We start from the raw sequence: 17803 nt of genomic DNA, 5'->3' as shown, positions 1-17803 counted from the left end.
CCTCCTTTTTTCCAGGCTAAACAACCCCAGTTCCTTCAGCCACTCCTTACCCGACTTATTGTCTAGACCATTCATCAAGACACTGCAACCCTCACTCTGTAGAATATTTTGCAATATCCATTGCCCTTCTCCCTGCACTCCAGCACCTCCTGAATGGGGGCCCAAAACTGGACACAGGACTCAAGGTGTGGTCTCACTTGTGCCAAGTATAGGAGGGCACTGCCCTTTTCCCCCTAGACACGCTGGTTTTGATATCAGCCTCTGAGGCATGTGGGCACATGCTGGCTCGTGATGAGGATTCTCAAATTCTTTTCTGATGGGCAGTTTTCCAGCCACTCTGTCCCCAGTCTGTACCACTGCTGAGGTTGTTGTCACTCAGGTACAGAACCCTCCTGCACTTTCGTTGTTGAACCACACACAACTGACCTCAGCCCATCGATCCAGCTGGTCCAGATGCCTCTGCAGAGCCTTCCTGCCCTCCAGCAGATCAAGGCTCCCACCCAGCTTGGAGTTGTCTGTAACTTACTGAGGTGCACTCAATCCCCCTATCCAAATTATTTATAGATATTCAACAGGACTGGACTGAACGCTGAGCCCTGGGGAACACCAGTGATTGGATGGCAACTGAAGGTAACTCCAGTCACTACCAACTCTCTGAGCCTGGCCAGTTTTTAACTCAGTGAAGAGTGCACAGGCCAAAGCTATGGGCTGCCAATTTCAAAGTAAAACTAAACTAGATGTGTCAGTTGCATTTAAGCTGGGTTTAGGAAAACATCCATCTTATGCGATCTTTTCAGAAAAATTAGAGTTGTAGAGTTTATGAAAAGGAATCAGGCATTTATATTTCTTAGAAGTATCTCAAATTTTTTTCTTCGTTCACACTGTGACTCAGTTCTCCATCTGTAGAGTAGGATCAATTCCTTCCTGTGGTTTCATTTGTAATTTGCATACTGCTATCAATGCTCCGTTAGTAAGGACTCTGATCATTTGCATAACTCAATTTCACAGTAGTGAGGGTGTTTGGAGAAAAAGCATAATTTTTCTGCATATATTGGAGTTTGAAAAAATGTGTCAGATTTTCCTCTGCAGTAGAAATCTTAGAATTGAAGAAACATTTATGGAAGCAAATGATGATTCAGTCAATTCATACAACAGATTCTGAAGTGTCCATGCTAAGCTATGTACAATTTTGAAGTGAATTCATGTTGATTTTTGACAGAATCAAATTGCAATACACATGAATGGAGTCTTGCCTTTGCTTTCTAAGCAAAGTACATACACAAACCCTTATTTCTTGTGGGTTCCAAAGCACCATTCCTAGAAATAGTGTACTAAAAAAAGCATCATTTAAGTACAGATCTCACTTTATCCACCAAGTAGCAGGCTCAAATTAGACTTCAGTAATATTAATAGTTTAGTAGCAAAATATCTAAAGATAAAAACATGATGCTCTGTATCCACCTACACTTTTATCAAATATTTGGTAAAGTAGTTATGGTAATTTAATATTAAAAAAGCCTGCAAGGTATATTTATGTACCATATGTGACTTTTTGAAATGTTATGAGATGTGATTCAAGCCATTTGGAACTCTGTGGAGAGATTTTAGTGGATTAAAGGGAGGGGGAAAAAAGACCGAAGACCCCTAAATATTCTGCAGAGTGAGGGTTGCAGTGTCCTATTGCAGAAAGTGACAAGCATTAAGATTTCCCAAGGCAGAGTTCTTGCTCACTTTGCCTTCATTTCTGCCCTCAGTACACAGCCCCAACACAATATCACTAACTGGTAGGCATGTTAAAGGGAAAAATATTGTTGTAGCATACTTTCTCATAGAAATTGACTGCTAAGAGATTATTTTAAAACCTGAGTTCATTCTAAAAGCAATATTGGCAATTACAAAATGGGGGAGGGGAAAGGAGAGGGTTTATGCATAAGCTTTTGAGTGAAAAGCTATCTTTCCATTACTGTTAACATTTCTTTTATTTTTTTTTAGCTAGAATTTTTTCTTTCAATTCTATATCAGAGTTTACAATGTAAGAGCTTGAAGCTTCCCTGGTTCCTTTGAGAGATTGTGTGCATTTGTTTGATGTACTGCAGTTTTCAATATAAAACCTCAACTGGGCTTAAAAATGGGATTTTCACCTCTGAAAAGTACATTATTACAAAGTTACCATGCAATAAAAGTTAGCATTATAAAAATGGGCTTTCTGTGAGTTATAACTTGATATTCAGCCTCTCTAAAATAGAAGACTTGTTTTCCTTCAAAGAGGATAAAATTCTTACTCTTTAAAATGAAAAGAAGAAAAAAAGAGACAGACCTCACAAAAGGAAAGATATAGATCCTGCAAGGGATCTAATCAGATAAGACTAATGCACAGATATTAATGAAGTTGTTAAGCTCTATTCACTGTGCTGAAGGACTGAAGTATATGTTGTCCATTTAACCTTCACCATTGCTGTAGTAATTTGCAGTCTCTTAAGTTGCTGTTCCATCACTGAAATCTTGTGCTTTTGTTATAGCAGAAAATAATGAAGGCATGATCCAAAAGCCATTTAAATAATGTCTGTGTAATAGACACCAATGATAATTAGATAAGAAGAAATAACAAAAAAAAAATCTTTTCAGGTCACTTTCTCTGTCTCTCATGGGTGTGTGTGGCATGCAATTTCTTCATTATGTTATCTAAAAAATGTTAAAAAATTTATGCCAGGTTAAGACATCTTGCACATTAATTATATCTTAGATATTTTGTTTGCTTTTCCCAGATTATATTCTGCCTCAAACTCTGATTGATACCTCTGTATTCCCCACAGGACCTGAGGTTGTATATCTCAGAGCAACAGATTGAAGATGTTGACTGTAGCTTTTGTAGACATTGTCACACCCCACAGAAGACAGGCTCTGCTAGAAAGAACTGGAAATAACATTATTGCCACTGCAATAAAATCACAGATTACTGTAAAATGCATTTGTCCATCCATAATTACCCTCTTCTAAACACCATCTCCACTGTGTATGTACATAGATTCAATTAAAAAAAATATTTCTTTATTTTTCATTACCAAGGAGCTCTATCTATCTTGAATGCTGCCAGCAGCATTGGGCACCAGAATATATCTGAGGGAATCCTACAGAAGGATTCATGTTGCTAAGAGCAGATGTTTACTTCTTTCAGTTACTGAGATTCCCTTAGTTGTGAGTGACTGGTGAAAAGCAGGCATCACCAGCTGATAGCTTTCCTGGAAGAATTTCACTACAATCACACCGAGGACCATATGGTGGTTTTCTCAGATGTACATAGCTATGTTAGAGAAGGTTGAACATACACTTAGTAAGACTGTTTAGAATACATATGTACACCACTGTTAGTTTTTCATCCTTTTCTATGAGGAAATACTTTACTCATGAGTGTGTATTTTTGGTGAATTCCCTACTAGCCTAACACTCCTTCATAATAAAAATTCATATGAAAATACGCTTCTTTATGATTTCAGTTAATAAAGATCTAAAGTAGTTTTCTTTAATCAATATAGAGATATGTGAGTGTCTTAAAATTAATTTGAAGAGTATTTATTTTTTTTGTACTAGTCTATTAAAACAAAACTAAAATTTATATAATTTTTCCAATTACATATATGGTACAAATTTTGTCTATTAAATCAGAAATTTCATAATTCTTTTTACTTTGAAGGACTGTGCTGTTGACATTAGTATCTTAGAAGAAGCTATCTTTTCTGCAGCCTCATGACAAATTTTCCTGTGTTTGATTAGGTATCACTGTAATCACAATCACCCAATTTCAGCAGATACCATGAGGATAAATTAGCTTTCTTTTCTCCACTACATACTTTTGTATGTTCTGATTTAAAATATACTGTTTATGAAAGGGTCAGCACTTTTGTTTTTTGAGGGGGAGTTTTGGTTTTAGTGAGTTTTTTTTGGAGTCTTTTGGGGTTTTTTTAATTCAACAAATGTTGGCCTTTTGCCTTTCACATTTTTTGGATTATCATTTCTTTATTTATTATGCTGTTTTTCAGGTCATAATTTTTTAATTAGTTTGCTTTTATTAGATAATGTAATGCCTTAAGATGTCTTAAGAGTTTGTCCCCTCTTTAACCTTGCTGCTCATCTGATCATATCACTTGCCTAGTTGTTATCACCACAGAATGAAGTTTCTGAGGCATTTTCATCATTCCAACATCACGTTGCATTTGCATTATGGCTATGAGGTTGTTTTATAACACATGTATTGTCCTTTAAATATAAAACCAAAGTGAAAATAAAAAAACTATTATGCATGCTTTATTAATGAATGCTGACCAGTTGTATCCAGTACAGGGAGCAGTATCCAGACAAACTTTCTATTTCAGCATATCTGTTTTCCAAGAGCTGTGGATACTGCAGCTTTGATTCAGTGCAAGAAGTGTTTGCATAATATGAGGATCACAAGTATTCCTATTTGGAGAAGCCTTTTGCTGCCACACAGAGTTTGTAAAAGTTCAGTGCCTTTCTGAGTGTGATGTGCTGCAGTTCATTTTTCATGTTTGACTCTAGACGGTTTGCAGCTGCATTATCGCATCAACATAATCACCGACTTTAAGATGCTCATTTGGGATTTATCCGACTGTAACTAGATGGAGAACTTAGGCCCTTGTAGGTCAACAGATGTGTGTTTCACCTCTGCTGCTCCTCTGAGCGAATACTGGAATGTTTTGCAGATGCTGGAGAATTAATTTGCAAGCACATCTCAGATCCCTGTGATGTATTCAGTAGCAGAACTGCAGAAAAACATTTTTAATCTGTTTTATACACTTGGAATTATAGTTTGAAGACATAGTTGAGTAACCAGACTGTAGCTTTAGAAGTGCTTCAGTATTTTGCTGCTGGTTTACAATGATTAAATTTGGAATTACAAAGGAATATTTAGTTGGTTGTTTGGTGCAAGCTGTCAAACTAAGACTATAGATAGAGGGTAAAAGGTTCTAATATTAACTTGATGTTTTCTTTCAGTAATGGCCTCTGTGCTAAAATTATTCTTTTCTCAAATAAAATTTTCTTCTTTCTGAAGACCTCAGATCACAGATGTCTCATTTTTATGGGGGGTAGTTTTTGATTCTAATGCAGTATTTATTTGAAAAGAAACTTCCATTGAAGAAAATTAAAACAGAAGGAAGGTATAAAAAATTACATATATTTTGCTTAATAAGTAAAACAAACAAAAGCAATCTGCACACTTCATCTCAGTACAAAATATTGTGATATAAGCAGTGTAATTTAGGTCATTGCCACATTTTCTACTCAAATTTATAACATATTGGAGAAAATATTGTTTATTCAATCCAAATACTATACAAAACCCAATAAATTCAAAAGAAACTCAAGACAGAAAAGAATCTCACTTACAATTTTATGAATGAGGTTACCTGTAAGTAACCTGTAAAGATTATATTGATTTCTTATATCTGGGTAGTATGTCACATGTTATTTGCCATAAGCTTAGATAAAATATTAATACGACAAAAAAAAGTATTAATTCACAATAGTGAAATAATCAGTGAGAATCTTGTCCTCACAGAAGTTACAGAAATTTTTGCAATTATCTTATAAATTTGTTTCACTCACAAGGTAGAACTATCTTTATAACTTAAGTCATTGCGGAATATTCACTAGTGAGACACTGCAAATAGTTTTTTGAGAAAGCTGAAAAATTAACCATGAACTATGGTCTGTCATCAAAAGTGATGGTTGCATACAAATGGCAAAGGTATTTTCATTTTATACTTACTGAAATTTTTAAGCAAAACAGTTTTGCGTCAACATCACTGAATGATAAATTTTCCAAATAATTTTTTTTTCCTGTGTAGGAGCTGGATTTTGAAGCTAAGACAAGCTATACCTTGAGGATAGAAGCAGCCAATATGCATGTTGACCCTCGTTTCCTGAGTCTGGGGCCCTTCAGTGATATGACAACAGTGAAGATAATTGTGGAGGACGTTGATGAGCCACCTGTGTTTACCTCCCGTCTGTACTCCATGGTGGTGTCCGAAGCAGCAAAGGTTGGCACAATCATTGGAACTGTAGCAGCCCATGATCCCGATGCCTCAAACAGTCCTGTCAGGTAATTGCAAGAGTTCCTAATTATTTATGCAACCTTTGCATTGAAATTGTTCATCTTGTGGTGGGAGGGGATTTGGTTACACTGCAAGTCGTTAATAAGCTTTATTCCTTTGCAGAGGGAGATTCAGATGTTCTGTGAATTTGCATAACTTTTATAACCTGAACAACAGAATCTCTGAAAACAAAAAGTTGAAATCTCTGTGAAACAAAGAGAAGATATCCCTTCAGAATCCCAAAGGGAAGAAATCGCCTGAAAAATCGCTCATATTTATTACTCTCTAAGCTTAGGAAGAGTTTATTATTATCTATAGCAAGTTATCGACCAGGATAAAAAATCATATCTATATTATACACATATGCTTGAATAATGATTCATAGTCTGTGTGCACTAGGAATGAGAATGTAATAGGACATAAATTGGAAACATTCATAAAAACTTTTTACATGAGGAAAGTGGACAGGATGAGATGCATCCTGTTCTACTCAGGGTGGTTAGAGGCTTTTGGTTTTGTAAATTTTGCTGCAGCCAAATATCTTCCATTTGAATGGGAAGAGATATGATCAGTAGAAATTCATATACTGTCAAGGCCCTCTTCCTTTGTCATCAGTGTCTGAAAAACCTGCAAGTCTTCCACAATATAATGTCCAACATCATTGAGAAACCATAGGAGAACACAAATTATCAATCTTATGCTTGCCTGTATCTAAGGTCAGAGCTCAAGGGCAAAGACTCACCACCTTAGCTACACCAGTAATGAGCTACTTGTTATTTTTCTTACGCAGAATAGTAATACTCATTCTCAAAGGAGCATGCAAAGGATCTAGAGATTAATGGTTATAACTTAGAAACTCTGTGAATTTAAACACCTGCAGGGGGAGGAACTCCTACACAATTAAAAGTTAGTACTGTTTCATTTGTTTTTATTGCTCACTTAGGGCATACATAGGAAAGATCATTGTGGGCATTTGTTTTCGTAATGTTAAGTCTTTCCTTTCATGCATTGAAAATGAACTTGAGAACCAAGCGAAATTTCTAAAGCAGAGATCTTTTGCAAAATTAAAGCATATGTTTCACTCCTAGAGGTGATGCAAGTGTTCTATCTCTTTCATTATATATTTGCAACTTATTCAAAGTAGATGATTCCTATCATGTATAAACAAGTCCTAGATGAATGTTTGGCACTTGTGAAATTTATCTTTGCTGTGTCAGTATTTTCTGGCACTAATGTTAGCATCTGGTGTATAATATCTGGTTACCAGAAACATTTAGAATAGGCTTAAACACAGTTCCATTAATGTAGGCCATGCTCAGAATGCTTAGACTCCTTTGTAAACATAAAGATGACTTTATAGGCCTTGATCTGGTTAATTTTTACAATTCCAGCATAAAAAATAATAATATCACCCTCTAATACCTTGAAGATTCTTTCTGCTTCAAAGTTTCTTGGAATTTGAGGAAGAGGAAAAAAGAAAAGTAGTGAGGATTTATCGGTGTGCTTGTGAACCTGCTATGTACATGGTCAAAGGTACTGAAAGATAATATAATTTAAAGCTGTTCTACATATGCTCTGATACATCAGAGACAGATTCACCTAAAATTGGAATGTGCTAAGGAGGATTAATGTATAAAACTTTTCGTGATCTGTTTAAGGAGTTTAAACTATTAATCTATAAATAAGTATTCCAACTTCCAAACATTGGATTATATTTATACTGATTAAAATCTAGATTTGTTACAACTCAGAAAATGTTGAAATTACAAGATCAGACACAGAACCTTGACAATACCAAGGACTAGGGAAAATAATAAATGTTTTGAAAATAAGAGGCTATCTCATAAGAACCAAGAACTATTGATTTTTGAACTAGCTTAAATAAAGGATTTAAAACCCCTGCAGCTGCAAGATTTTCAAGGACTATGGCTGTGAGGAATTAAAGGATTAAATATATTTAAAATATTTTTTTTAGAATTTGAGTATGGATACAAATCTTATAAATAAGGGAAACTGCTTTCTATGCATAGAATTATTTTTCTCCTTGTTTCATAAGGAGATCATCCAATTTATATAACTTGTTTGCTTTTCTGCCCTCCTTCCCTGTCTTCCTCCTTGTCTCCCTCATTTACTGCTTTCTTCCTTTTTGTATTTCTCACCTCTCCATCTCCTCCTTTTCCTTCTCTTTCTCCTCCTTCTCCTTTGACTCTTCAAGTTGCATAATGACAGCCTTAATAACTGGGAAATCTAAGGATTTCTAAGGGAAATCTGGCAGGAGATTGAATCTCAGCTGTGAGGCCTGCCAAGATTGACTACATAGCAGAGGTGACAGGTATGGTCTCATGGGAAAACTTGCCAGCCTCAAAGCAGCTGTAGAACACTGCTGACCAAATAAACAACAGTGCTGGCAAGAAATAAAGTGAAAAATGGCCTACAGTTAAGACAAAATGAAAAAAGAAAAGAGAAAGTGAAAGAGGGAAAGCAGTAATCCACAAAAACTGCTATTGCTGTTGTTGCTACAACTCATTATTCTCTCTCTCACTGTGACAGAATACAGGTAAACAATTCTAATTATGTAACAAGGCTCTTCACTTAGATTATACAGTTAGGAGGCAAAGATAAAAACACAGTAAAGCAGTAAAGAAGATGTATAGTAGGACATAGAACAAAAAAAAAATAGTTTCATAAGTCCATTGTGTCTAGGAAGTCACATTTTTTAATTGTCTTGCATAATTCTTTCTTTCCATGTTGTTCAAAGAATTTGTTTTGTATTATATCAATAATCTAATATATCATCAGTGTGTCAGTAATTGCAATGATCACACTTGATCTGGTTCAGACATTTTAATCCATCCTGAGTGTAGGGAAGTGCTCTGGAGTACATACTCGACCTAAATGAGAGTGCAAGAATCTGACCCATTTATAAATCTAATGTCAAAAATACTCCAGTTGTAAATCTAAATCTGCCTAATGAGCTGTCCCTTACTCTCAAAAGGGATATAAGAATATCACCCACAGCTGTTTTGACCTTTTCTCTTATGCTATTTTCAGTTTGCTAAGAAGCTCCTAAGGAGCTCCCCTTCCTAAAACAAATTGGGAGGTAAAGATGTGTTAAACCAAAGAGTTCAGGGCATGAGCCTGTGTTTGTTTAATGACAGTAAAGCACTGTGAGCTAACAGTGATGACATGCAATCCCTTGACCCAAGGCTGCATCATCTTCCCTTTTCCACTCTTCCCCTGCAGCTCTGGGTGACTCAGGGGTTCTTGTGCTGGTGATAGAAAGCTCTGTGCTCAGACTGCCAGCCCCATGGGATCGGTGCCCGGCTGGTACAGCCTTGTAGCAAATTCCATCTCATCTTCTCCTTAGCTGGCTCTCAGGAGGATGCTATTTGATTAATTCCTGAGTTTGTTTTACAGCATGGAGGAAGAAAGAAAAGACAGAGGCATACCTGTAACCTCACTTGAGATGACACTCTGGGAGTGTAGCGTGCCACTTTCGGCACAAGTCACTGTGTAATTCTCTCACCTTTGCAAGTGCCCTTGCTTCTCTCAATGTCCCAGGGAAACTGGACTGAGCAATGTTCAAACTAAGGAAACAGTGGAAGTGCTTTTCTCCCAATAAGAAATCAGTGAAATATTTTTACAAGTAGTAAATGAGCACAAATAAAAAGTTTCCTTCATCCTTTACCTAGGTATTCGATAGATCGAAACACGGATCTGGAGAGGTATTTCAATATTGATGCCAACAGTGGAGTCATTACAACTGCCAAATCTTTGGACAGGGAAACTAATGCTGTTCATAATATCACAGTTTTGGCCATGGAAAGTCGTAAGTATCCATAGAAAGATTTTTATCGACAGTTTGTGTGTAAAGCTTCAGGCTTGGTTTTGATGAGCTTCACTAAGAGAATTTCTGGCAGCTGCAAACTGTGGCAGATAAAAATAACATATTGCTTAATGCAAAAGAAATCTATATGATCAAAGTATAAAAATGCAACAGTTTAGGTGTTTCCTCTTTCATTTGCTTCACACCTTGTGTATTCTTTTGTCTTCTGAAAGACAAATACAAAGGAAGATGAAATATGTTCAGTCAGCAGTCTCACAGTAAGCGTCATTACAGGAAAGGTGATATGGAAGATAGGGGAGAGTGGTTACCCCATCTCAGTGAGGGTGCTCACAGTTGATTGGTGTTGGTCAGCCACAGCATTCTTAAAAGCTGTAAAGAAAAGGGGATGTGAATGCTAATGTGGTTTCATTTTCCTGACTCTAAGATACCACTGTAGAAGTTATTGGTATCTTTTTCTGGTGTAAGATAAAAAGTGTTAAAAAAATGTAATGTTTCAAATCAATACAAGAATTCCTCTAATGCAGGTTCAAACATAAACTCGTTCTCCTTTGAATACATTTTGTAAAGTACTTTTATATTTGAAGAATTTATATCTTCAAATTTCATCTTTATTACTACTCTGTTGAGCTGTGATAATAAAAACTTATCAGTTCTCTGGCTTGCTATTGCAAAAATCATCACTTCTTGATTTCAGCGTGCTCAATATTGCATTCAACCTGAAAGTTAAGATTTATCGTTTAGTGTCTCTATGAATCTATCTTCTATTATCACAAGTAGTATTTTGGTCTAAAACCACAAAACAGAAAACAAAATTTTTCCTGGGTGGTAGCAAAACTGATGAGGTAGACAAGGGGCATACCTGAAATGAACGAAGGTCTAGGAGCAGAAGTAAAAACTTGTACTGCTTTAATTCATATTTATGTCTGCAGAGGAGAAATTTGGTGTCAAAAAGGCTTGATTCTCTGGCATTTCACATGTGATATAAAAAACAGCCAAAAAACTCCCACATTTGGATGCTTAAAATATTTATTAAAAGGAGGCTGCAATACATTATAAAAAAAAATACATGTTTGAAATTTTGTGTAGTTTTTTATTTTGTCCTGCTGTAACATTAATATAATAATTTTTGGTGAAAAAGGATTATAACAACTCTTTTGCCTGCTCTGAAAGAGAAGCAAAATAAGTATTGCACTCACTGATGTCCCTATGCTTAGTCCAAAATATAATTATTGTTTAAGGTTAAAGTATGACATTGGACAATGAACATACTCATAGTTTAGCTAGAGATGTGTACCAGTTTAGGGTGTGATTCATATTTAAGGTGTTCAAAATGCTAATGACAGTATTGAAATACTTTGTGTGTGTACACTTTAAATACTTTGAGATTTGCTTTAGAATGCAGCCTTCTCTTCTTTTCTCTTATACATAACTGATAAAATTCTGGTTTTGACTTCTCAATAGATGGATCCATCTAAAGTTCAGGAAAATAAGAAGTTTAACCTCTAATAATGGTGCTATTCTCCATATGAATAGTGATGTTCTGGCTAGCTTGGTGATGATTTTGCATCATCTTGCTTTTATCCTTCTATGTGATTTGATTCAGTGCTGTGATTAGTGAGTAAGATTTCCAGTTTATCCTGAGAGTAAAATCTTAGATTAATTGAAGCAGCTGGAGTACAGAAATGTTGGTCCAGAAGATCAAGACAAGCGCTTCCTTTGTATTTGAGGAAGGGATTATAATTGATTTGACATGCATATCCAAAAGAAGAATGCAAATAAAAAAGATAATGACCTTCAGAATAACTTGCAAGGATCTCCTCTTAATTGTTTTATTGGACTTTTTCCTGTAGAGAATCCAGCGCAGATTGGGAGAGGCTATGTAGCCATCACAATCCTTGACATCAATGACAATGCCCCTGAGTTTGCCATGGAGTATGAGACAACTGTCTGTGAAAATGCTCAGCCGGGTCAGGTATGTCTTGATAGGTTTTATGGGTTTTTTTTACCAGATAATCACCCATTCCTTATGAAAGCCTTCCAGATTTAAGAAAAATCCTCTTATAACAGTAAGAATGAGGCTCTGATGAACAGTACAAGCAAACAGTAGGAAAGATCCAGGTATAAAAAATATTGGTTGAAAGTTGTGTTAAAATCTCTGGCTTTCTTTTGTATAACTGATAAATTTTACTTAATTCACCTAATTTTCAATAATACTGAGAACACATACTTTCTCCTAATTTTTGTGAGAAGTGGGAAGCAGTAACACGAAGGTCATTCTGAGACTAAATGTCCACCATTCTGAAAATGAGTACACACTTTTAATCTGCCTAGGAAGTATGGACACAGTTTCACAATGGGAATATATTCCTATTTTTTATTCCTATATTTTCAACTACACAAATAACTTCCAAGTAGTCCTAGACTTAACTAAATCTATTGCTTTGTGTCCCTCATTTTTGGCCTTTTCCCCTCTACTTTGGAAGATCTCACAAAATACCTGCACTTTCTCAGTCTCTCCTCCCACTTCCAGAAAACTTGTAGATGTTGCACCTGCAAAGATCCTGCACATTTTCAGGAAGACTTTGTGCTTTTGTTCCTCTCCCAGTGTATTGTCCTTCCTGTGGTAGATGTTTATTGCACATTTCAAAATCGCCTCATAATTTAAATTCTGACAAAAACCCACTATGATTGTGTTCATGAGAAACACAGACTATGCACGCTCTTATTGTTGTACCTTTCTGTTTTCCCTGTGCTCTGATCAGAACTAGGCCAGAAAGCTGGAGTTTCCAATTTTTGTGGATTTTAAGTAGTGGTGACAATTTCTTTAGAGGTAGATTTTGACAGAATTTTAGAAAATTAGTTAAAAAAACTATTAGTAATGAAATTTGAGAAAACAATAATAATATAATGTACCTTTCTGTTTTCCATTATATTAAAAAAAAAATACATGCATTTGAATGCTCAGAAACATCACGGTTCCCTTGTGAAGGTTTACAACATTGATTACAGCCACTGAGAACTACACTAAGAGCCATCCAGAAAACACACTTCTTCCACTGCTATGTAGTTTATTACTCCAAGCTCTGGCAAATGACAGGACCTAACTTTCTCTCAGAGCCTGCAGATCATTGCTTTGGCCAATAAATTTGGTACAGGTAAAGAGTTGAGTCACACATTAACAGTCTCTACATGCTTGGGAGATTAGAAAACCAAAATTCAAGATGATCAGAACTTGAGGGAGGGTTGATATTTTGGTAGGTAACAGAGGGGTTATGTAATGTACATGTACATATGCTTCAATGAAACCCTGATGTATCTCAAAACAGGTGATCCAAAAAATTAGTGCAATTGATAAGGATGACCCACCAAATGGCCATCAGTTCTACTTCAGTTTAACAGCAGAGGCAGCAAATAACCACAATTTTACATTGCAGGACAACAAAGGTAAGAAAACTTTATTTGGTAAATATTCATCAATAGCACCTTCCATTTTCAATGCAGCATGCTTTCTATGACCTACATAAACTTCTGTTGTGGTAAAGAAATAAACTACAATCAGCCTGCCAAATAATTTTATCTGTAGACTATTTGTCAAAGGAATTAAGCTGTTGCTTGAATCATTTAAAGCCTTGAGCCAAGCAGAGTAGCATCAAATCTAAATCTTTACTTTTTTTTTTTTTTCTATCAGTCACTCTTCACATTTTTTACATGTATTTATGGGTTTTTATCTAAATTATATTTTACCTTGGGGCAGTTACTGAGAAATGTCCAGGAATTCATGTCTTATTAATATAACTCAGGGCATAAAAAATGAGTGCACAATAGATGGAGATCTTTTGGGATTTTTGGGGTTTTTATTTGGTTTAGAAAAAACACATCTTTTCAGTAACTAAGCATGTCCCCTTTTGAAGAATGCTTTTGATAAAGAAAGCTGCCTATAATATTTACACAGACTTCTTATGACTGTTTCCTCAAAGACTCACACTGACATCCCATTTCTGTTAGTTAAAATATCTGAGAACACACTCTAATTACTGCCCTCATTAGTTGCACTGCACAGTACAGCAGCTGGGCACGTGTCAGGCTGTTTAGCTATTAGCTGCAGCAAACAGAACTAAATAGACAGGGCATTGCTCTTGCACTGCTCTTTTATGGATCAGTACTTAGCCAGAGCTACAAAGTCATCCTATTAGTAAAACAAGAAAAACAAACATATGGACACTGAAGGACATTGTTTGTACAGGCACACTTTGAATAATATTCAGTAAGTGTAATGTCTGACCTAATAAAATTCTTTCATGCAGATCTTCCTTGCCTTACCTTACATGTAGTTAATGAAATGCTTAATTTTCTTCATATGAACAGCTTGCAGTTTAAAACTGAAGATTCTAACAGTAACACAGTCAAAATAATACAAGTGCATTAGAATAGGACTGTTCATAAATCTGACATTATGAAAACTGTAACGTAGTTAATGAAGAGACCCTCTTTCCTAAGAACTTATAACTAAATAAGAAATTATAACTTAATAAAAGTAATACTAGACTTTTGTAATGCCTGTAAAATCAGTGGAGGTACAAGACTGAGCAGCAGCTGCCTCATTCAACATCGGTTAATTTTATGCATCTCTCATGTGATGTTATATCAAGAGGTGTTTGCATATTTTGCCAGATAGATCATAATAGATGACACAATAAGATAACTTTGCTGACTACCAACATGTCTGTCTATGGAAAGATAGGTAAGTAGATAGATAGATAGATAGATAGATAGATAGATAGATAGATAGATAGATAGATAGATAGATAAACTGAATTAACATTTCTATACATGCTGGGAGATGTAACTCAGTGAGTACACAGTGAGTTTTGCACATATCTTCTTGAACACATGGGCTTTTTAATCACACAACTCAGACCATGGTCAATCTATACATTTTAGTCTGATTATAATAGCCATCTTGAATCTCAGAAGAGTCTGAGAACAACAGCATTTCTTTGTTGCATGCACAATTACCTTGTTTGTGCATGGATGGGAATTTTTTTGCATTTGAAAAACATTTCATTGATCTTCAGAACCTATTCTCTTATTAATATGGTCATTGCTTCCATAATTATGATATCTATAGCTGTAAATAGTTGAAATAGATGCTTGTAAATTAACTGGAAACATGTATTTAGATACCTAATCTGATCACTGAAGGGTAATTTATTTCTTTTTACATTTATCTCATCTTCACCTATCTGTCCAGGTTGTGAAAATGTGAGCTTACCTAAAAACAAATGGACCTCTGCATTTTTGAAATATTCTTTTGTTGAAATTAAAAATCTTCTTGTTTTGTTGTATGTGATTTCTCAGTTGATCTTACCTCTGCAGCTTCAAAAGTATATGACTGGGAAAGGTAAACTTGTTGAAATAATTTTAACGTTTTTATAAAGTCTTTAAGTAGAAGGCTATAGTATTTATAAGCTTGTGTTTCAGAAAAGTCGCATATTTTATAATTTGTCATTTTATTCCTTTATCTAGATAATACTGCGACAGTATTAACCAAAAGGAATGGGTTTCGAAGACAGGAACAGTCTGTTTTCTACTTGCCAATATTCATAGTGGACAGTGGATCACCTTCACTTAGTAGCACTAACACTCTCACCATCAGGGTCTGTGATTGTGATGCAGATGGTATTGCTCAGACATGCAATGCAGAAGCATACATCTTGCCTGCAGGACTCAGCACTGGAGCCCTGATAGCAATATTGGCTTGTGTCTTGACACTGCTAGGTATGTCTTCTTTCTCTTACCCTTCTTCTCCCTTCAATGCATCATGGCAAAAGATACATGCATATAAGCTTCAAGATTCCCCTCCGCCCTGATTTCTGTGGACAGGCACAGATAGTATTCAAGAAAGAGCAGCATTTTGTATCATTAGCACAAAAAACCCTTTAGATTGGGATTATCATTTTAGATTATTTGTTTCTATATCAAATTGCCTCCAGACAGATGTAAGAAATTACAGTAAAAGAAAAAAAAGTTTGGCATGCATCAAATGCAATATTTAAGAAATAGACAGTACAGTTTATGGAAGCATCTGGTTTGGCATACTCACCATTAACCAGTATCAGTGTGTCCCTTCTCCACAGGCATAACTGTTTTTAAACATTTACTGATTTGCAGAGAACAAAAGATATTCAGAAAATAAAACAGATGCAATTTACTCATGAGAATCATAATTTATTGTCATCATTTGCAGAGTGATCTTTTCTCACTTCTGCAAATGGTAGCACAGCTGGATTTTATGTTGAGAAGGGAAACTGCAACTAGATAAAAGGCAGTAGAAAAGCGGGGAAGAGTGTTAACATCCTAGTTTGCCTAGCATTTCTCATGTAATACCTAGTCATTAGGCAGTACATGGGAAAATAAAGGGTCAAATCAAGAAATAAAGATGAAGAATAAGTTGAGCAAAAGTGAAGTTTTGGGTTCTGTCTGAAAATTCCTATGTTAACAGGGTACCCGCTTCAGCACAAAAGAATTTTCATCAGTTTTCCTATCAATTAAGAGATTTTTCTATTCCCTGTCTGTACATACCGGTCTAAGGAAAGGGAGAAGACCACAATCTTCTTATGCTGGTATAATCGCAGTGGTGTTTTATCTGCCATTGTTATCAAAGCAATTTGCATAGGTCAAAACAAGAGACTTGTGTCCAAACTTCTGTCCATGGCAGTATTTCTACCATGTACAGATTTGTCTCCTTTCACACTCTGATTCATGTCACTGGAAACTATTAGAAAGAAAAGTTCCTTCTGCAAAAATGTTTCTAAAGCACTCCAAAATGAAAAACCTGTTGCATACTTTTTTTACAGAGTAATAAAAATCACTACCTCTGCAACCAACTTACTCAGTAGCTATATATATATATATATATATAGGAGATGGCATTTCTAAAGTTTTCCATCTACGTGACATAAAAAAATCTAACACCATAAGACTTTATTCTCACTCAACACATGGTTAGGCCTAAGTTTAAGAAATGGAAGGGAATTATTGCCAGAATGCCAGAAGTTTTAATGAACATTTTTAAATACCATTTTTCTAGTAGTATTTCTAGCCAATTTATGTACACAAATGAACTTTATTTGGACATGAAGCTAAGTGTTAGAGTTCAAAAAGATATAAAAATATTCTCTTATATCAACTGGCATTACTATCAGTGAAAAAACACCCACTTTAAACTTCAAGTCCAATATACTTAGGAATAAAAGTCCTGTAACCATAGCAATTCATTTGATCCAAAAAGTAAATCTCACCATTTGTGTTATACATGAAAAGCTGGTTTCTGAAGATTACATAGGAAACTGCTTTAGATACCATGCAGCTTGGTCTGGTCATACACTTTTCTTAAATAGAAGCAGTAGGATTTCAAGAAGACCATTGAGTGGAGACAAAGCATGTTGGCACCAAATAACTTGCTTATTCTACTCGGTACACCAGGGGTCAAATACAACAAATAAACCAACAAATGAGCTTTTTTTCCAGTTATTCTGAACAAGGGTTTGGTAAAAAAAGTTTGCATATTACCACCACATCACTGATTTTATTTGTCAAAGGCTTTGGTTTTCCAAAGTCATCTGTCTGAAGGCATCAACATTGTTTATCTAAAAAGACGTTTGTATGTGCCACCATCCCTTCCAGTCTAAACTGTTCCTTTTGAGTACAGTTCAAAGCTGCAGGAACAGGTTAGGCTGTGTTTGTATGATAACCCTGGCTTTGAGTACTGCATTTGGGTACTGCCTCCCGTTTTAGCAGAATGCCAGTGTCCATAAAGAAGAGGTACCTAAGCATCCCTGATGCC

At 35.6% G+C, this 17803-nt stretch overlaps 1 protein-coding gene across 1 annotated transcript in view; it reads left to right on the top strand.

Annotated features, from left to right (window-relative positions):
- Positions 1-17803, top strand: part of CDH7 (cadherin 7) — an 83460-nt gene that overhangs the window by 56881 nt on the left and 8776 nt on the right. The window contains exons 7-11 of the mRNA XM_058026028.1: positions 5865-6118; positions 9803-9939; positions 11808-11929; positions 13284-13401; positions 15484-15735. Of these exons, the coding sequence (XP_057882011.1) occupies positions 5865-6118; positions 9803-9939; positions 11808-11929; positions 13284-13401; positions 15484-15735 (883 nt within the window). The remainder of the gene's footprint in view (positions 1-5864; positions 6119-9802; positions 9940-11807; positions 11930-13283; positions 13402-15483; positions 15736-17803) is intronic.

This window comes from Melospiza georgiana, chromosome 1 (assembly GCF_028018845.1).
Source record: "Melospiza georgiana isolate bMelGeo1 chromosome 1, bMelGeo1.pri, whole genome shotgun sequence".
Lineage (NCBI taxonomy): Eukaryota > Metazoa > Chordata > Aves > Passeriformes > Passerellidae > Melospiza > Melospiza georgiana.
The sequence above is the reverse complement of the archived record's forward strand: the minus strand, read 5'-3'. Positions and strand labels throughout refer to the sequence as shown.